General features: G+C 45.5%; 1 protein-coding gene across 1 annotated transcript in view; it reads left to right on the top strand.

Annotated features, from left to right (window-relative positions):
• The window catches only part of MYRFL (myelin regulatory factor-like), a 73,387-nt gene extending 52,631 nt beyond the window's left edge, over positions 1-20,756 (top strand). The window contains exons 19-28 of the mRNA XM_015405692.1: positions 973-1,061; positions 3,159-3,227; positions 5,954-6,000; positions 6,590-6,751; positions 7,936-7,998; positions 11,105-11,192; positions 14,887-14,961; positions 16,253-16,361; positions 20,496-20,570; positions 20,670-20,756. Of these exons, the coding sequence (XP_015261178.1) occupies positions 973-1,061; positions 3,159-3,227; positions 5,954-6,000; positions 6,590-6,751; positions 7,936-7,998; positions 11,105-11,192; positions 14,887-14,961; positions 16,253-16,361; positions 20,496-20,570; positions 20,670-20,756 (864 nt within the window). The remainder of the gene's footprint in view (positions 1-972; positions 1,062-3,158; positions 3,228-5,953; positions 6,001-6,589; positions 6,752-7,935; positions 7,999-11,104; positions 11,193-14,886; positions 14,962-16,252; positions 16,362-20,495; positions 20,571-20,669) is intronic.
• The last annotated feature ends 820 nt before the right edge of the window (positions 20,757-21,576 follow it).

Below are 21,576 nucleotides of genomic sequence, written 5' to 3'. Positions count from 1 at the left end.
GCGAGGCCGGCCGCCCGCCCCGAGAAGGAGGCGGAGGAGGAGGCGGCGGCGGCGAGGCCGGTCCTTGCCCGCCCTGCCTCCCTGCCTGCCGGCTCGCTCGCTCTGAGGAGGTGGCGGCGGAGGCGAGGCCAGCTACAGAGCGACTCCTGCGCACGCGCAGGAGACGCTCTTGTACTTTCAGGGGGATTTAAACATCCCCCCGAGATTTTTTTCAACATTTTATATTCGAGTGCTTTCCTATCCACAGCCGTACAACTGGCAAACCAGGCACAGACGCAGTATACATCAGATTGATGTAATTTCTGTGCACTGAGGACAAGCAAGTCCTAGGTTACAAACTGAACTCTCCAATGCAAGAATAAGATGCATTTCTTCCTTTAGGAGGTGCGATTGTCAGAAGAAAATAAAAAAGTTTCAGTTTTGTTTTTGCATGTGGGTGGGTATTCTGTAATAATTGTTTGGATACACTATATTTTTAATATGCTTGTTGTGATAATTTCATGCCACCCCCCGAAAAAAACCGGGAAAAAAACGGGGGTTTTTCCGAGCTTCAAAATTTCTGGAAATTTTACATCTCTAATCCAGGCTAAATTATCCCAGGAAAATGTAATAATGTTTGCCAGAGAAGTTTCAGCACATGCACAGTTGCTAGCCTGTTTGTCCTTCTAGACTGTCTGTTTGCACTGTGATATATATCAGTATCTTAATATTTCTGGAAATTTTACATCTCTAATCCAGGCTAAATTATCCCAGGAAAATGTAATAATGTTTGCCAGAGAAGTTTCAGCACATGCACAGTTGCTAGCCTGTTTGTCCTTCTAGACTGTCTGTTTGCACTGTGATATATATCAGTATCTTAATGTTGGTATGAATGTGTGTTTGGACAAAATATTTTGTGGATCCAGAGAGGTGCACTGACTTCTCCATGCAGGTGTTGCTGTTCTGAGCCTGCATCCCCCCCCCCCCCCCCAGGTATATTTTCCAGTGAAGAAACTGTCATGGTCCAGCACCAGGATTTTCGAGATAACTGTAATTGCTTTGGTTGCTGTTATGGCACTTTGGTAAGAGAAGCACATTAATCGGATTTTAAAAATTCAAATTTATTCTCTCTCTCTCTTAAATATATATATATATATATTAAAAACATGATTATTGTTCATATCCCTCACTTGGGGAAACATGGTTTTTTCCCCCTACACTGATTCACTTCTTCAAATGAAGATGAAAAAAAGGGATTTTTCCCTTCAATTCTAATACTGGTTTAGTTGAACCAATGATAATCAAGGATTTTGAGGATGGCAAATGGAGGCTAAGGCTCCGATTTTCTATGGAAGCTTCCCAGGCACTCATGCTCTTCATTAGGTTTGCCAGGTCCAATTGTTCTGATGGCAGGGGGTGGGAGGGAGTCTTCCGGGGAGGTGTTGCTGGCATGATGATGTCACACGGAAGTGATGTCATCATGCAGAGGACCTTACATGGTGACGCTATAGCGTTTTGGCCAAAACTCTATGGCTACCATAGAGTTTTGGCCAAAATGCTAGAGTGTCACCATGTGATGTCCCCGGCATGATAATGTCACTTCCGTGTGACATCATCGCACTGATGACATCAACACGTGCCCTGCCTGTTTGGAGGTGGGGCTTCCCTTGCCAGCCAGCTGGTCAGTGGCATGCAGAAGCCCCCCAAATTGGGGAACCACACGTCTGGACTGGGGGTCTGGCAACCCTATCTTCATTCTATATACAAGCTGCAGACACTTTGTATGGGATGGGGAGAACTGTCTGGACTGGGATTTTGGACAGCATGGAGTCCATCACTTGGGCTCTCCTTCTTCAGATTCCCCAGAACTACCAAGGGTCATCCACTGCAGGTTAGCAGAGGTTCTGTGTCCCTTGTCCAGCTTAGAGCATGAAACATATGAAGCTGCCTCATACTGTATCAGACCATTGATCTATCAAGGTCAGCAGTGTCCATTCTGACTGGCAGTAGCTCTCCAGGGTCTCAAGCAGAGGTCTTTCACATTACTTGCTACCTGGTCCTTTTAACTGGACATGCCAGAAATTGAACTTGGGACCTTTTCCATGCAAAGCAGATGCTCTACCACTGAGCTAGGGCTCTTCCCCTGTCCCTGTGGTAAACAAGGAGGGCTTTTCCACATAGGGGTTCCCCCCATCTGTTCTGGCCCCGTACTGCTTTGTTTTATCCCCTAATTTCCACACACATTTTTTGTGCGTTTAGCTTTCACTTCAGTTTTTTTGTTTTTCTCTTGATTTTTTCCAGTTCTTTTGAGACCACTTACACCAATGTTTTTCTGGAAACCGATTTTAAGTCAGCCTTTTCCTCATGTGTAATGTTTTTGTCAGTTATCTTTATCCCACCCACCTCTAGCCCATTGTTGTGGTCAAACTACACCCTCTCCTCCCTCCCACCCTGAAGACGAGTGATTTTTTAAAATAAAGACTCTCAAATATTGATATATCACCGGAATGTTGAAACAATAGGCTTAGCAGGTTCCCTGAAATTCCAGCCTTCATTTAAAAAAAAAAAAAAAAAGTTAGTCTCTATTTCCTTCCCTCATGGAGATATGCATGTTTTCATATATCTCCACAAGGGAAATTTTGGGAAAGAGAGAAAGACTTATTTTTTAAAAATGAAAGCCAGGAATTCAGAGAACCGGCTAAGTCTGTTGTTTCAACCCTTCAGTGATATGTCAGTGTTTTAGTGCCTTTTTTAAAGGGGGGAGTGCTGTGATGCCACTGATGATACCACCAATAATGAAAGTACCCTCTTGGAAATCCTCATTTTTGAAGGCACGTTCGGAAGAAAATAAATTGATTCCACAACTGTGGAAATGCACAGGGAGCACAGATGGGGAACACAACTGTGCCCAAACCGATTCCAGTGCTTGTGGATTGACTCTCAAGAAAATCAGGAGTAAGTCAAGCTTACGGAAACGCTGGGGGGGGGGGAGCTCTTATGGACCTGACTAGAGAGATCCTGTGCTGCAGTTCAAAATGGGTTTACTCAGTGTAATCTAAGGACTTTATGTCTTACCCTTGAAAAATTAGCAAGTGTTTTTTCAGTACTGTTTCTGAGCTCTGTCCTCACATTGTCAATTATGCTGGATATCCATCTATGGAATAAATGTCTCTTTACAGTGTCACGACCATGTCCACCCTTTATGTACTTAGCGTACCAGAGCAAAACATTGTCCATCCTGAACACAGGCAAGTGGTTTATCTGTTATTCACTTATATATTTGGACTTGAATTCCTTTCTGTTCTAAGTACTCTGGGAAGATACCAGTATATTTAAAGTGTATAACATTGTCATAATGTATCTGGCATTAAGAAGATTGACAAGCCTCCAAGCGATGGAATTCTACTCTTGAGTAGCATTTGCTGTTTTATACACTGCCTTCTTATAGGCCTGGAGTAGGAATGGGACACTAGCATTCATGCCTTATTGACTTCTAGATTGTTGTAATGTTCTCTACATGGGGCTTGAAGACTTTAAGGAAAGATTACATATCAGATTTTAAGGAAAGATTACATATCTTTGTCAGGAGATCTACAAATGTGAACTTGTAGATCTCCTGACAAAGATATGTAATCTTTCCTTAAAATCTGCCTCCATTCCTGAGGATTGGAAGGTAGCTAATGTCACTCCCATCTTTAAAAAGGGTTCCAGAGGAGATCCGGGAAATTACAGGCCAGTCAGTCTGACGTCGATACCGGGTAAATTGGTGGAAACCATTATTAAGGAAAGAATTAGTAGGCACATAGATGAACAAAACCTATTGAGGCAGACTCAGCACGGTTTCTGTAAGGGAAGATCTTGTCTCACTAACCTGTTAGTGTTCTTTGAGGGGGTGAACAAACATGTGGACAAGGGGGGATCCAATAGATATTATTTACCTTGACTTCCAGAAAGCTTTTGATAAAGTTCCTCATCAAAGGCTCCTAAGTAAGCTCAAAAATCATGGAATAGAAGGACAAGTCCTTTTATGGATCAAAAACTGGCTAGTTCATAGAAAACAGAGAGTGAGTGTAGGTGGGCAATTTTCTCAGTGGAGGGTGGTAAGCAGTGGGGTACCGCAGGGATCAGTACTTGGTCCACTGCTTTTTAACTTGTTCATTAATGATTTGGAGATGGGAGTAAGCAGTGAAGTGGCTAAATTTGCGGATGATACAAAGTTGTTCAGGGTGGTGAAAACCAGTGAGGATTGTGAGGCACTCCAAAGGGATCTGTCAAAGATGGACAAGTGGGCGTCAACATGGCAAATGGGGTTCAATGTGGCCAAGTGCAAGGTGATGCACATTGGAGCCAAAAATCCTAAATATAAATACACATTGATGGGGTCTGAACTGGCAGAGACTGAGCAAGAGAGAGATCTTGGAGTTGTAGTGGATAACTCACTGAAAATGTCGAGACAGTGTGTGACTGCAATAAAGAAGGCCAATGCTATGCTGGGGATTATTAGGAAGGGTATTGGACTGGATGGGCCTTTGGCCTGATCCAACATTGGCGTCTCTTATGTTCTTATGACTGTCTGGAAACTCCAGTTTGTCCAAATAATGCTGCTTGGCTGTTGTTGAGGATAAGCAGGAGGGAACACATTACACCTGTGCTCATCCTCAACAACAGCCTTTATGTTTCTGGGAACTGAGGATTATGGGGCCAGCGTGAGGACTCTGGACTAAACCCGTGTTCTCTGTAATGTGTGGATCAGCAAAATGGTACCCGAAAGAATGTCTGCTTCTGTATGAATCTTCCTTCTCTAAGATCTTCCAGTTCTAGGTAGATAAAAAACTGACCAAGTGCAGATCCTTTTCGTAGTCACCCTGACATAATGGAATTCACTTCTGCAGGATGATCATCTGTTCCCATCTCTTGCCTCCTTGTGGAGGGAAGTTAAGTTAGTACTTTACTGCCAAGCATTTGATATCGTGTATTGATTTGGAGTATGAGCACCCAACATGGGACTTGCTGGTGCCATGGCACCCACTGACACTTTTCCTGGTGCCGATCAAGTGTTTGTAGAAAGTGAGTGGGTAAGGTTGCTGGGCATAGCCAGGGAGGTAGGGACTCATGGTTGGGGGGGGGTTATCAGGGTCCCTGGAGGAATAACACCATTTCTAGCATGATCCAGGACTGATGTCGATCATGCTGGGAGTGATGTTCTAGTATTTGTCCCAAATGCTATAGTTTAACCATAGAGTTTTGGCTGAATACTAGAGCATCACCCTGTGTGATGACCTCACTTTTGGGTTACGCTGGAAGCAATGCTATCATGCCAGGGATGCTGATCTCATCTCTTCTCATTTCACTAGAGAATTTCTTCCTGCTGCCTGGCTGAGTGGGGGCAAGTAACAGAGCAGTGGGCAGAGGGAATGTCTCAGACTATACTGGGAGGCCTAGCAATGCTAGGGGTGGCTAGGTAGAGATCCTGCACAGAAGGGTTTCTGATTTGCCCATGGAGATATGATTGGCTGTGCAGATTAAATAACATTGTGTTGGCAGCAGCTGTCACCATGATTTTGGTTTTGTTTTCTCTCTCTCTCTTAAATTACCCCTCTTTCCCTACACTTGGGCTTCTTCTATGTGAGCGTGTGTGGCTCCACCCTAACAGTGGCCATTTTGTGGTTGGCTTCACCTCCCATGGTGGCCATTTTGTGGTTGCACCCACCACCTTGTGTGAGAATTCCAAAGGTGGCCATAGCTCAAAAAGTTTGGGGATCCCTGATCTAGAGCATATTGTGCTGCTTAATTTTTGTGCTGCTGTTTCTGATTTTGTAATGATGTTAATGATGACTGTTTTATTATGTTTTATTGTGATTAATTTAAAGCTTTTACTATAGAGCAGTATACTCACCTGATAAATAAAACAATTGTTCTTGTTGGTTTTGGGCATGTTTAAATTTTTTAAATTTATTTTATCATCCTTTCCCAGCAATTCAACTACTCTGATGACAATCCCTCTATCCACCACCTTTACAGGTACGGTGCTATAAACCAATCTCTGAGGTTGAAAATTGTCAACTAAAATAAATAATATTATTGTTGTATTTGCAATTGTGCCATGGAGGCCTGGAATCGACTCTTCGTTTACTTTTTTTTGTATTTTAAAAGCTGTTCCTGAAGGAACAAATATACAGGCAGTGGTGGTTAAAATGTCAGAAGCTGGAGGTGGGGGGCACCAAGTCTTCTAGTAGCCCTGGTATAGGGCTTCAGTGATTTTTTTGGGAGGAGGCCTCAGGGGGACGCAGCTAATTAAATCAGAGTTAATTGCATTAATTCAATTTGGGGCCAGCCTAGGAGGGAGGGAGCCTGGAAGAAATGCTAGGGGGCTGGGCCCCGTGCCACATTAGCTACAGGCCTACTTCAGGGCACTGCACAGCGTGTTGGCCTTATTCATGGGTAATGGAAGCAGAACAAGCTACTTATAGAAAATAAGCAAGCCTGCGCAAACATGATTGGTGTGTGTGTGTGTAATTCAAATTGTGGGATTAGGGTTGTCTTGGCACAGAATTTAGCTTTGTTAAACTCTGGTTATGTGAATGTTACTAATGAATTTGTTCTTTTCTAGTGACCAGATATAGTACAGTGTCCTCAACGCCCAAACCAACCCCCATCATACCTGAAGTGAATTTCTGTGATATTCTGCCATGTCATAAAATCTACTGCTGCCCTCTTCATCAGGCTGTAAGAAAAAATCTAAATTATCAGAAGATGAAGACAAAGGAGGAGAGTAAGTTACGTAATGAACTAAGGTTGTATTGCTACTGCTCAGAAGGACGAATGTATTCAGCAAATGTTTGTTTTACAACCATAGTGACATTTTTAGAGCCGTGATATGGTAATTGCTATTGAAACAAATTTCTCTAGGTGGTTACATTCCTGCATATACCCAAAGAAGAACAGATGAAGAGGGGAAATAGGCCAGTCAAAAAAGACAGTGTAAATGGCCCAGAGTTGCATGGTTCCAGACAATCATCTACTGAATTCCATTATCTGATTTGTTCTTTTCTCAAAAACCTCCAAGGAAAGAACTTCCACAACCTCCCTGAACATATAGACTCCATTTAGATGTAGGGACAAACTATGATACAGTGTTTACTGCGTGAGTCTTGGACTTTTATGCTCTTATCTCCTGTCTGGCACTAATCTGTCCCTGAACTATGTTTTGGAACTTTTATGCCACAAACTTGCTAAAAAGGTTCAGTCTACTAATACATTTAGATCTGAACATGCCTCATAGCAGTGGTTTTCAAATGGTACATGGAGAACCCTGGCATTTCTAGAAAGTTCTGTGTCTGGCAGGGGACTGAAGCATCATAGAATGCACTGAGGCATGAAATCCTCTGAGTTGTGGAAGCCATACACCAAGAAGCCTTTCACTTTTGTGGTTGTGCTGGGAACTGCATTTTGCCATAAGCCCTTTCCAAGTGCTGAGGGAAATTCCTTCCCCACCTGAGTGGTGGAGAGGGTCAGTTTACTGACAGTTTCTAAAATCAGAAAACCCTCAGTTGGACTGCGACTTGAAAAATGGGAAGCTAGCATGGGGTGTGTGTGTGTCTGTGTATCTGCATGACTATATAACTGTTTCCCTTTGTGCCATTTTCCTATCAACAATTGCTATCCCCAAGTTGTTTTTACACCTACTCACTCTCTTGTTTTCATGCTCTTGTCCCCTCTCCAAAGATAAGTATCCCTATAAATTTTGCTAAAAACTGCAGAATGGGAAAAGTACCTTTTCACAAAACTATCATATGCCCTCTTCAGGGGTCTTGTATGGACATAATTCTTCAAACCTGCCCTCGATTGATCTCCTGGAAATATGGAAGCACATTTTGATATCTGTTGCATATTTGTTTTTGTGATTCAATTTGTGAAGGCCCTCTTCAAGGAGATAAATGCCCATTCTTCTTCTAGGAAATAAAAGAAAAGGACAGTTGGAACCAAACTGGATTGAGAAGCCTGACCTTGGAAATGACTGTGAGCTTCTTTTCTTTAAAAACAATCCCTCAAAAACACTTCAGTTTTAAAATATCTGTAGATTTGGTTTATGAGATTATGGCCGATTTCCCACAAGCTGCTGCAGCGCACTCACTCTTCCCTTTGCCCCGACCGTACGTGTCAATTTCACACTAGGTGCCGCGCAGCTGCATTTTGTCCTGCAGCTTCGCCCAATTTTCCCCGCCTCTACTCAATCCTGTTTTTGAGGATTGAGTAGAGGCGAGGAAAATCGGGCGAAGCTGCGGGCAAAATGCAGCTGCGCAGCACTTAGTGTGAAATTGACACGTACGGTCGGGGCAAAGGGAAGAGCCAGCGCGCTGCAGCAGCTTGTGGGAAATCGGTCTATGATTATACATCCTGTTGGTAGGAGGCCTTGTGCATCTTTTAAGTATCTTGTCCATTATAATTTCCTTGCATGTGTTATTTCAGGGAAGAACAGCCTAGTGGCTCATAAAGGAGTCATGGGGGTGGGTGGGGCTGGGAGTGCTCCCTCCCTCAATATCCCCCCTCCAGGATTTTCTCAGGGACCTGAGCAGCTTGGTTTCTCCTTCCCCTTTTTTCCTTTTACCCAGCTTTCAGCTACTCTGAATATTCCATCCCTTTTGGGGCATATTTAGGTATCAGGCCTTTTCTCTCTCTTCCCTGGTATTGCAGCATTACTGTTGCATAGGGCTGCCAGGTTCAAAGTCCCCAGTGGGGGACTTGGGGGTGGTATTCCTGGAGGGGGTGGGGAGTCCCCAACATGACGATGTCATACAGAAGTTTAAAGACATCTTTTAAACACTGTTGGGAAGAGGTGGGGGGAGGCCATGCTCACCTGCACTCCAAGCCCCGAACCCAGAGCTTAGAGTGCAGGCGCACGGCCCCTGCCACGCCCCAGCAGCATTTAAGGATGTCTTTAAATGCTGTTGGAAAGAGGTGGGGGGGGGAGGCTGGGTGGTTGCTCTTGGGGCGGTACTTCTTCCACCTGGCAGCTGACTGGTGGCGGGAAGGAGGCCCTCCAAATCAGGAAATCCCTGCTTTTAACCAGGGAGTCTGGCAACCGTACTGTTGCAAGCTTGACCTATTATCAATTTCACCAATAGGAAAAAGGACTGGTAAAGTGTCTTGACTATCCTCTTAATAGACCCTAAGCGTTGGGGGAAAGATTTTGTTTAATGTTAGAGCCTGTTGGGCCCTGAAAGAGGTGGATTTCTCACCTATCTGATGGTGGGTGGACAGGTGCAGATGCGGACTGGCCATTTGAGTCACACCATTGACATTCCACGGATGTTGTCCCTGCCCAGCTGACCAGAGGGAGAGGGTGATGGGACCTGACAGGCAAGGACAAGCTGCCACCATGGCTACCAGAAGTGGAAGAAAGCAGTAGGGCTGCCAGGTCTACACTGGCCACCAATGGGGAATTTCCCCACACCATTGAAGCTCCCTCCAGTTACCACCACTCGACTGAAGCATCATGGAGTACACTGAGGCATAAAATCCTCTGAGGTGTGGAAGCCATACACCAAGAGGCCTTTCACTTTTGTGGTTGTGCTGGGAACTGCATTTTGCCACAAGCCCTTCCCAAGTGCTGAAGGAAATTCCTTCCCCACCTGAGTGGTGGAGCGGGTCAGTTTACTGACAGTTTCTAAAATCAGAAAACACTCAGTGGGACTGTGACTTGAAAAAGGGCAGTGGGCCTGGGCAAACAGTGGTCATTTTGGTGTGACGTCACTTTTTACACGACCCTAGAAGCAACATCATCACATCAGCACAACGCTTTAGTATTCTACTGAAACACTACTTGTTACTTCCAGGGTCACATCCAAAGTGACGCCATGCCATTGGAGCGATGGCCTTTTTCCCTGGCATTTTCCCCCTACGATGTGAGACTGGGGGACGGCCAGCAGGAGTGGAAGAGACTGATTAGGATTGCCAGCTCTGGGCTGGGAAGTTCCTGGAGATTTAGGGGGTGGAGCCTGGGGAGGGCGCGGTTTGGGGAGAGGAGGAACTTCTCTGGGGTATAACACAAGACACACAGAGAGAGGAAGGCAGACTCTTTGGAGGTGGCAGAGGCACCTGGGGAATATAGGATTCCTCTGTCTTTATATTTGATGTGTGGTAGTGGGACTGCTGCCTTGTGGGGGTGCCTTCACCTGTGCTCTGTGTCTATATTTGTAAACACTACAAAGATGCCTAAAGACCCCACTGCTCTCTTCTGCAAAGGGAACCAGTGCAGGTGCAGTCCTACCGTTGGCATTCCTCATGGCTCTGGCAAGTGGGGCATGTAAAATGTTATTTTAGGTGCCTGTTCCATCTCTTCTTGTCGGAAAGGGCTATTGCCTGACAACAGCAGCGTGGGGCTATTGCAAAAGCCAATCCTAGCTCCTGCAAGCAAGTCTGGGATAGCCACTTGCAGTGTCCCCTCTAAGCTGAGTTAGTGTGAGCTGGCTCACAGTTTTTTAGCCTCCAACTCACAGATTTTTGTCTTAGCTCAGGAAGGATGGCTCCAGAGCAAACTAATTTATGCAGTAGCCAAATTGCTTGCTCACAACTTTAATGGCAGTAGCTCACAAACTAGACTCCACAGCTTAGAGGGAACATTGCTGAGCTGTAGTGATGATGCATGAAACAAACGGGCCATGCTGGGAAAGAAGAGCAAGTGCAGGGTCAGTTGCTGATAGAAGCAGCCGAATGCCAAATTGTGTGGCAGGTTTGGGTCAGACACTGCAGAGCAAGATGAACTTGCCTGTTCAACGGGACATATACCCAGTGTCTCTTTTAAAGCCGTTGGCTGCTATGCATGTAATATTAGCACAGCAGAGATCCATAGGCTGGGCTAGTAGTCTGCTGAATTGCTAATGTTGCATGTGTACATGAGTGTACACAAGGCCAGAAGAGCCCACCAGTGTCACTTTTTAATCAGGCCACAGATTTTTCTTAAACAGTAGGCAGGTCTACATTAGAAACCCCTTACATGTAAAATGTTATTGTTCTTTAACAGTGATTTGCACATAAACTTTTCATTTTTTTCAGAAAAGTATGATTAATGTTGAGTTTCTCTGCTTGAGAAATAATCTAGAAAATTGGTTTTATTTGTTTTTAGGGATTGATACAAGAATCACATCTATGCAGATCTTACAGACACAACAAAAAATTGATCATCGCTATTGCAGCAAAAATCTGCAGTCCAGGTTGGTAAAATGATTTTTGTTGACAGAGTGCAGAAACCCAATGTGTTGGCTTGGTCTAGAGGTTAATCTACCACCACCAAAACCTTTATTTGAAGCTAGGTAAACCTGAAAAAACCAGGTCTGCTGCAGTTGGTTTTGTCATAATCTAGTTAGTTTCTCCAGTTCAGGATACACAAAAATCCCACATTAGTTTCTGTGAATGCTTTTGGTTCAACAAAAATTGCCATTCAAGCATTTGGGAGGTTTATCTGTACAACATAATATGACATTCTTACAAGGGCAGGATTTTCCAAAGTTGTTATTTTGCACTTTAGTCCAGATGCTAGCCAATTAGCAATGTGTTGGCTGGCTACTGCAAACAGTGAAACAGTATTTCTCATTATTATTCTCCATTCAAAATTAGGGTTGCCAGCCCCCAGTTCTGGGCGGGGGTTCCTCCGCTTTTGGGTGCTCCAAGTAGCCACCAGCCAGTTGGCCAGTGGGGGAAGCCCTGTCACCAAGCTCCGCCCCCAACCCCCGCCCCCAAGAGCCAGGGCCACCCCTCTCCCTCTCTTCCTGAGAGATTTAAGGGGCTTCAGCTGATTGGTGGGGAGCACGTGGCCTGCCAATCAACTGGAGGGCCCTCTAAATCTTTCAGGAGAGAGGGAGAGGGGCTGTTGCTGGCCACGTGCTCCACTCACAAAAAGACCTTTTAAACGGTCTTTTTGCAAGTGGGGTGGGGGCTGTGGTCTGTGGGTCTGATTTCCCAGCAGTGATTCTTTTTGCAAGTGAAGAAGAAGAAGAGGAGATTGGATTTATACCCCGCCCTTCACTACCCAAAGGTGTCTCAGAGCGGCTTACAAACTCCTTCCCTGGCCCCAGGCAGGCAGGGGTGGGGAGACGCGGGGAGGAAGCAACTTACCCTCCCTCTTCTCCTGCCTCCTCCTGGCTGAATGAGTGCTGGAAGCGAGGCGGCCGGAAGCAGGGGACGGGGCTTCGTCATGTGCCCCGCCCCCTGCACCTCACCCGGGGGAACTGCGTTCCCCCACGTTCCCCCCCGAAATGACCTCTGACAGTATGCCCCACCACCTGCAGCCTTGACAATTAAAGCTAGCCACGATGGGTTGCGAGGTTCCCTGCAGGAGATTGTCAATAGGTCCCTCTCTGAAGGGACTTCCCTGAGGGCTCTTAAGGAGGCGGTGGTTTGCCCTTCTTAAAGAAGCCATCCTTGGACCCGGCAGAATTGGCAAACTATTTTGGGCAAAATAATTGAGAGAGCAGTGGTGAGTCAGTTGCAGAGCTTTCTGGATGATGCTTCCATATTAGATCCCTTCCAGTCTGGCTTTCACCCAGGCTATGGCACGGAGACAGTATTGGTCGCCCTCACAGATGACATCCAAAGACATCTGGATTGAGGTGGGATGGCAGTGTTGTTATTGTTAGACATCTGGGCTGCATTCGACACTGTCGACCATCAGCTACTGATCCACTGCCTTGCCGATGCTGGAATTCAGGGGTCTGCCTTACAATGGCTTGCCTCCTTCCTCCAGGGCCAGGGACAAAGGCTAGCACTTGGGGAAGAGCTGTCCCAAAGGCATCCGCTGGTTTGTGGAGTTCCCCAAGGAGCGGTTCTAACCCTCATGTTATTTAACATCTATATGCACCCCCTTGCCCAGATTGATCAGAGTCATGGACTGGGTTGTCACCAGTATGCTGATGACACTCAGTTATATCTGCTGTTGGGTGGCCGGTCGGGTGGCCGGTCTGACTCTGGGCCGGAAGATCTGGACTTGGCGTTAAAAGCTGTGGCTGGGTGTCTTAGACTGAGCTGACTGAAACTGAATCCGACGAAGACGGAGGTTCTGCGCCTAAGTCGCAGCTGTCCAGGGTTAGGGATCTTACTCCCAACCTTCAATGGGGCACCATTGGTGCCATCGCCAGTGGTTAGGAGTTTGGGAGTGTTCTTCATGATGGAGGTCCAAGTAGCAGTCACTGCCAAGTCGGTCTTTTACCATATTCGGCTGATTGGGCAGCTGGTTCCCTTTCTTGAATACAGTGACTTGGCAACGGTAATCCACACAATGGTCACCTCAAAATTGGACTACTGTAATGCTCTCTACATGGGGCTACCTGTGTCCCAAATCTAGAAACTGCAGCTGGTGCAGAGTGTGATGGCCAGGCTGTTGTTGGGTCTCCCTTTGCGAGAACGCATCCAGCCTGCACTGAATGCACTGCACTGGCTGTCTATGGCTTACTGACCTCGCTTCAAGGTGCTGGTTCTCACTTATAAAGCCCTTTATGGCCAGGGGCCAACATACCTGAGGGACTGCCTTTCCCCACATGTTCCCCAGAGAGTACTGCATTCAGGGACACAAAACCTCCTGACTCTCCCTGGTCCAAAGAGGTCAGACTGGCTACCACCAGGGCTAGGGCCTTTTCGGTGGCAGCTCCGCGCTGGTGGAATGAGCTTCCCGAGGACAACAGGGCCCTGTAGAATTTATTACAGTTCCTCAGGGCCTGCAAGACAGAGCTCTTCCACCAGGCATTTGAGTGAGAGCCTATTTTTACCATCGGTTATTACCACTATTGACTGATACCTGTTATGGATAATACTTGAAATTGTTGTTTGCCACCTGGTATGCAATATCTATGTATAACACTTTAGAATTTGTTATATGATTTTATTTTGTTTTTTTTAAAAAAAATTCTGTAAGCCACCCTGAGCCTGCTTCAGAAGGGCAAGGTAGAAATCCAATAAGTAAATAAACACATAACAGGGGTGAAGTGCCACTGTTATGAGCCCTGGCATCCCCTTTCTCTCCTCACCAGCCTCTGCGGTGCAGAGGTGGTGGATCTATGGGCAGCCCCCTGACCCCTGCTGCTGTGCCGGGCAGTCTTTTCCCACTGCTGGGTCTCAACGGGTCAGTGCAGTAATCCAGAAGGGATCAGCAGTGACAGGACTATTGGGGGTGGGGGAATCTTGGCTTGCAGCAGCGTCATTGTCAGGCAGTGGAATCCAGCAAGGGTGCTGGTTAGATGGGGCTGCAACAGGGCTGGGATGAAACGTTTGGAGGCGTTCTGGTATAAAAACTCTGATGGGCTGGTGGGAGGGCAGGCTGGAGAAAGCAGGCAATGAGAGAGACAGACACCCCCACCCCCATGGCTGCAGACAGGCTCTGCAAGCCAGCAGCAGGCAGAATCTATGTAACTGCTGGAGAGAAAGAGAAAAAGAAAGAGAAAGTAATGGGGTAGGGAGGGAGAAAGAGAAATAAAGTGACAGTAGGTGTGGAAAGAGGAGGAAAGAAAGAAAGAAAACAGATGGAGACATAAATAAGAGAAGGAGTGGGCAAAGGAAGAAAAGAGAGATGGAGAAGGGGTGGTAGGGGAGGGGAATAAGTAAAGCTGGGGGAATGTGATGATTTTCAGGGAAGGGGAAGGGGAAGAAATAGAGAGGGGGAGTGGAGAAGAAAGAGGGAGAAGTTTGTTAAAGAAGGGGGGAGGAAGCAAGGGAAGGGGAAGGGATGCACCCTCCCCACATGTTTCTTGTGGGTTCCCACTCGTGGTCCCTAATACTGGGATACTGCTAATCATTGCTGCCCACTCAGCGTTCTGATCAACTTGGTATTGCTCATTGGGCCACTTACGGTTTTGTGAATTTCATACACGTTTTTACTTTTAATGGTTTTAAATGTCATTAATGTTATTCTCATTTTAGGTCTGGAAATTACAGTTACTTTGTTCCCATTAACAAATACACACCTGTCAAAGTAAAAATCTCACTGGAAATCAAGTAAGTACAGGAGCAGTTTTGACTATGGACAAACTATTTTCCATAATGTAGCTAGCATGATCTGGGCAAAGGCTTTACATATTTTAACAATGGGAATAGTTAGATATTCTACAACAAAATCAAGAGTCAATGTTCTTGAAGCAAGAATTCCAGTCTCACTTATATCCATGTCAAAACTTCTATTAACTTTAACAGAACTGGGTCACATCCTTAAAACCAATTAATAATTTTGCTACTGATATTGTCAGGGCAGTCCTAAGCTGTGTTACACCCTCCTAAGTCCATTGAAGTCAGTGGGTAGAGAACAGTTGTATAATTCTGCACTATATGTGAGCCGTCGCTGAACTTGCACAATGCTGCAGATCAGCTTCCATGATTAGGTGAGTCCATCAATGGCTTGCTCACCAAAGTTGATTGGCAACATTGGAATAAGTTTTCTTATTGCATATTACAACTTCTTGTACGAGGAGATCTGTTGCTTGATCTGTTAAATGTAAATTCAGCAGTCAAATATGATTGGTCCATAGATTTTAAGCTTAATTACATCTGGCATCAATTTTGTACTTAACAAGTTTTGTATTCAGCACTTTTCTGTCTCTCTCTGATGTTCTTGATGCTATCTCTGAGCAACTGTATGGATAGAATTGGCACTACCTGAAATGGAATTGACTCCCAGAAAACATCTCAGCTATTGCCTTGTGGGAAAGTAAGCAATGCCCACTGTGGATGTTTTACAGTGCAAACCTAATCCGAAATATACCCTTCTAATCTCACAGACTGTAGTGGATTTAAGACCAAACTATACATTACCTGTGACACAAGTGTCATTTTTGCAGACATATGTGATGTCAGGGAACTAATGTTCCCAAGCATACTGGGGCTCAAATTCCCTAAGGAATATGATATGGGAGGCATAAGGGACTTCAGCCTTCCACCTGTACCATTTCCCAAGCCACAAGGGGACCATAACTGCCCCACTGTTAGACTCCACATACACTAGCACCTGGAGCCCCCATATCTGTTTCTGGCTCAGGAAAATAGCACAGGAGGGAAGGCTGAAGCTCCTTCTCCCCTCTGTCATGCTCCTGAGCAGAATTGGGCCCCAGCACACAGTAACATTAGTTCCCTGATGTCATGCCTGTTTGCAAAAAGTCCCCCAGCCTGACTTTTGTTACAGGTAACGTGTAGCTTGGCCCTCAGAAGGCTGTTACTCTCCATTCTTAAAGTATAACATTCTTTAAACCGTAGAATGTAACATTACAGCTTTTCATATTATCCTTTTTTCTTGAAGTACAACAGAGCCATTAATTATCTTTCAATGCAAAATCACCTATGGAAATCCTTGTTCATATCATCCTCAAACCCGCAAGAAGAGGGAACCTTTTCAGGAAACCACACAGGTATTGCTTTTTGTTGCCATCAAGGCTGCCAAGAAGAGTCATCATGGACACGCGGGCAAAGAATCCATCTGGGCCCCCTCATACGACCCTGATCTAAACCAAATATTTTAGCAGAATAAATTACGGTATTTGTCTGGCTGTTACCACACAGCTTTAATAATAAAAGGATCCGCATGTCCATCTGTCTGTCTGTTTGTGGCAGACATAACTAATCAGAAAATAAAACTAGGAATCTCAAAATTGACCACCAGCTTCAGGATGATCATGGGAATTCCAGGGCCAAAAACGAAAGGAATCAAAATATCTTGGCCCAGATTATCTGCAGGCCCTCGTCTGCTATTTGCAATGGAAGCTAAACTAAATTCTAACTTCTGTTCCTCACTTATTACCACTAAAGCAGATTAACATTCTATTATCATCCATGTAAAGGGGTGGGGTAGAGCATCTTTTTTCTACTTTGATAGATTATGGGGAAATATAAACTTCCCCCTTCTGTTCATAATATTAACAAGGGTTTACTGCCTTACTATTATTCAATACATTCTAAATGTCCAATCAGAATGGATGAGACCAAGACCGAAAAATTTGGGTGGTGGGGGAGTGGGGATATAAGAATGGCAGATCATGAAAAGGAAGACAGCAAATGAAAGATGAGGAAAGTCTGGAAAAGAGTTGGAGAAAGTAAGGAAAAGACAAATTGGGGGGGGGGATTGCTACCACACACTAACAAGGCAGCCCCTTTACAGATCTGGTTGTGCAGCCAAAACTATGGAGCTGGATGGAACTAAGAAAGAGGGAAACCACAGACTGCTGAAGATAACAACCTTATTAGAAGGCTACATCCTGGCAATAACTGTGTCTTGTCTTGGTTGGTCTTACCTTGATCAGACACCGGCTTCACTGATGGGTTTAGCTGCTAAACCCTTGCTTCTCAAATCCTACTGAACTTTAACAGTTCCTCGTAAGCCTTGTAAAAAGGCTTGCCCAGCAGAATCAGAACAATTCCTGTTCACTGTGCTCTGCCTTCCCTGGGAGCCTAGTGGCTGAAGTACAGAACTGCATTATAAGTTTTTTTAAAAGTAACTGCATTCCATGACTGTCGCATGACACTGGATTCAATTTTCCATCTTGGGCAGATTAGGTTGCTGAAACCCTATCTCTCTCCCCAAGACTTGGCTACAGTGACCCATGCAATGGTCACTTCCAGGCTTGACTACTGTAGTTCACTCTATGCAAGCTTACCCTTGAAGCTGACCTTAGGGTTGCCAGGTCTGGGTTGGAAAATACCTGGAGACTTTGGGGGTGGAGCCAGGAGAGGGCGGGGTTTGGGGACGGGAAGGGCCTCAGCATAGTACCATGCCATAGAGTCCACCCTTCAAAGCAGCCATTTTCTCCAGGTTAGCTGATCTATGTCAGCTGGAGATCAGTTGAAAAAGTGGGAGATCCCCAGGCCCCACCTGGAGGCTGACAACCCTAGCTGACCTGGAAATTACAGCTGGTGCAAAATGCAGCGGCATGCCTGCTAACGGCAACACCTATGCGGGCTCAAATTTGGCAGGTACTCCGCCAATTGTACTGGTTACCAGTAGAGTTCCGGATCTGTTTCAAGGTGTTGGTAATAACCTTTAAAGCCTTACACAGCCTGGGACCAACATATCTGGGGGACTGCCTCTTCCCATATATGCCCCAAAGAGCACTACGCTCTATGGATCAACATCTCCTGGTAGTCCCTGGCCCGAAAGTCATCCATCTTGCCTCAACCAGGGCCAGGGCCTTTTCCACCCTGGCCCCTGCCTGGTGGAACATGCTCCCCATTGAGATCAGGGCCCTGCGGGATCTGCTTCTATTCCGCAGGGCCTGCAAGATGGAGCTGTTCTGCCAGGCCTTTGGCTGAGGCAGTGGACGTCCATATATGGCCTCCCTGAGGTATCTGTCACTCTATTAACAACTACTGGCTATAGTCAGGAACCTCCCACAACCAGAAAATCTCTTTGTTATCTGCTGTGACCACCATTTTAACATTTTAATATTTATGGTGATGTTTTAAATTTAATTTTATTGTATTAGCTAATATATTTGTATACATGAAATGTTGTTACCCACCCTGAGCCTGCTTCTGGGAAGGGCAGGCTATGAATGCAAAGAAAGAAAGAAAGAAAGAACTTTTGTCCCCCCAGTTCCCCCTCTTGGCAGACCTGTATAGGAGCTGTTTCGTCTTCTTGTCTCTGGAGAAAAGCTTTCAGATCTAGAAGGAAGTACATAACGTCTTCCTTAGATTACTTCAGGTGGAGCAAAGTAGCATCCATTTAGTAACTTTATGGGAAAGACTGACTGTGTAACTCTTTGGCAAGTTAGGAGGATTTGGTTTTGGAAATGGTATCATGACATTGTAAAGTTAGATACATTTATTCACTGTAGGGTTGCCAAGTCGTACCTCATCCTGAAGCGGGGGACTCCCGGGTCGATCCTGGAGTGCCGCATCCACGTCACCAGGAAGTGATGCGACCACGCCGGGCATGCTGGGGGCGGGGCCACAACCATCTGAGGGAAAAACATAGAGTTTTCCCTCGGATGACCGTGCCCCCCTCCAGCGTGCCCGGTGTGGTCGCGTCACTTCCTGGTGACGTGCACGTCGGGGTGGAGTTCCCCCCGGGGCCTGATCTGGCGGCAGTGGGGAACGGGCCTCTGGGGCGGGGGTTTCCCCGCCCCCCGGGGGGACTTGGCAAGCCTAATTCACTGGGGTGAAAAACCTAAACCCAATTTGCCTGGATCTCAGTCAGTGGCACTGGCAGCTACAGGAAAAAGCCAACTCAAGCTTTAGCCAATACTGAGTTAGTCAGATGTGTGTCAGTTATATTGCTGCTAACCCCTGTTTATGGTACCTATTAAAAGCTTGGCAAAAGCCAGTTCTCATATTACATCTTAAACTTAGGAACAGAGTCACTAAGTGTTTTGACCTGGCCTACTTCCATGTGGAGGTTTGCTCCGCATCCCACCCCATCCCCCCAAAAGACTACAGTAGGCTTTTTGGGGCTTCAGCGCCCTAACATCGAGCAGTTCTAGGTTTCCCTAACCTGATTTACTGCAGTCTTTCCAGAATGATTGTACTCAAAGGCAGTTTGGGATGGGAAGGTGCAGATGGAACCAACCCACACCCGGCACTATTTTCCCTTGTGTCTTCCTTCTCCCAGCAGTAGGCTTTCTGCCATTTTAAAAATCAGTACTAGATATATTGTTATAGCACCACTACACCATAGCTGTATGCCTACTACTGATTTTTTTAAAGCCAGAAAAAAGCACTCCAGCAGTGCATGGGGTGGGTGTGGGTGGGAAATAGTGCAAGGGAGTAACATGGAGAATCCCTCTGTGCTGAGCCTCTGTTGCCACTGGAAATGCCTCTCATTTGCAGCTACAATGAGAACACAATGGGGAATCGTCCCCATGTGGAAACAACGCAGGATGAACATTCTGTATAAAGCTGAAGTACATTTTTTTTTTTTAAGGAAAATGATGTTCAGTTAGATTGGGACAGGACAGAGATGATTAACTCCCATTGAGGAACTAAGCTTACAGCCTCTAGGCTTGTGATTGGCTTCTTTTTTAAGGAATGTAGTTCATTATATTTTTCCTATAGCCATTATGAGTAGATTTGGTGGGCCACATTGCAGGTCCTGCTTCTGGTGAATACATCCCCCCCCCCCCCCCCCCCCCCCCGTCAAGCAGAGAACAGATGCCTTGGTTTCCCAGAGACCAAACAGATGATCAAGCTACCCTATACTCTAACTTCAGTCCTGGCAACCAGTTTCTAAACATTGTCAGGGTTTCAACTCGCATATGATTTTCCTATTTAACTCATGATACCTGTGAATATGTCTAATACCAGTGATGCCCCTTGATGGGTGAAGGTATGCTGATATAGGATAGCTCCACACATTATACATCATACAATAAGAATATGTCCATGTTGAGGAGAGTGTACAATTTTCACAAGTGTCGGGTTTTGCCATAATCACACATGCTTGAAAACTAATGTGTACTGAAGCTGTCAAATAGGTGTCATCACAACATAGTTGACAGTGGTGCCAGTTTGGTTGCCTATGATCTCTTTCTCCCCCCCCCTCATTTGTTCTGTAGGGTTTCCAACATATTTGGGATCTTCCTGTAGCTTCCATGTATGACAGTGCATATCATTTTCGGGTTGCTGCTCCAGTAAGTCTGTTTCCAAAGGCAATCAGAGAAAAAGAGGGGGGAAAACACATTGAGCTATAATTGGGTTCTCTCTTAATCTGCTTCATTTTGTTCCAACAGGATCTTGCAGACTGTTCAACAGATCCTAACTACGCTGGGATATTTTTCACTGATTATTTCTTCTATTTTTATCACAAATGCAACTAAAAGGCTGGCATTGACTCTTCCTGCAAAAGGAGGGGAGGGGAATACCTTTAGTGACACCAACAACTTTATTGCCAGATTATTTTTTCTAAGTAAACTCCTTATTATAGAAATAAACTGAAGTAAATAAAACTGTTGTTGTTCAAGGTCTTCGTATTTCAATGTGTGCTAAATTGGCATGACTGCTGACAACTCCAACAGAACATAGTTTGATTTAAATAACATTCAGTTGGCTTAAATCCAGCTATCTGTCTGATCCACTTGGTGAACTGGGCTACAGGCATTCATTTTAGTGATGTTAACAGAATAATTCTAGGGAAACAATCTTATGTTTTCAGATTCAGCTATTCCCAAACCAAAGGAAGACAATGGGATTTCTAATTAGATTTATGCCACACATCTGAGAATCAGTCTAGTTCAAACGACCATATTAATCAAATAACAAAAATACCTCCCTATTTCAGTCATAAATGTGCATTGTGTGTGAAAAGTACTCAGAACGTGGAGTGATTCAGCAAGAGTGATTCAGCAAGAGTACTTTATTAATTCAGGAACAAGACAAAGAAACCAGCTCGCAGGCCGGTTTATATGCGTTCAGAAAACCCGCCACCAAGCACACCTAAACACCCCCTACTCCCGATAGGCTATTTACAGTAACCGGGTGACCATTGGTCTCCCGGCTGGGAAGCTGGCCCTTTGATTGGGCCGGCTAGGATCCTATGGATCCTTTGTCTTTCGACTGAAGCTACTGAGGAGTATTGCCAGGTCAGCCCGGGCAAGTCCGGGCATGTCAGGCTGAATGCACTACACGTGGTAATGGCGA

This window comes from Gekko japonicus, unplaced genomic scaffold, assembly GCF_001447785.1.
Source record: "Gekko japonicus isolate JY-2015 unplaced genomic scaffold, Gekko_japonicus_V1.1 scaffold53, whole genome shotgun sequence".
NCBI classification, from domain to species: domain Eukaryota; kingdom Metazoa; phylum Chordata; class Lepidosauria; order Squamata; family Gekkonidae; genus Gekko; species Gekko japonicus.
This window is presented reverse-complemented; position numbering and strand designations above follow the sequence as displayed.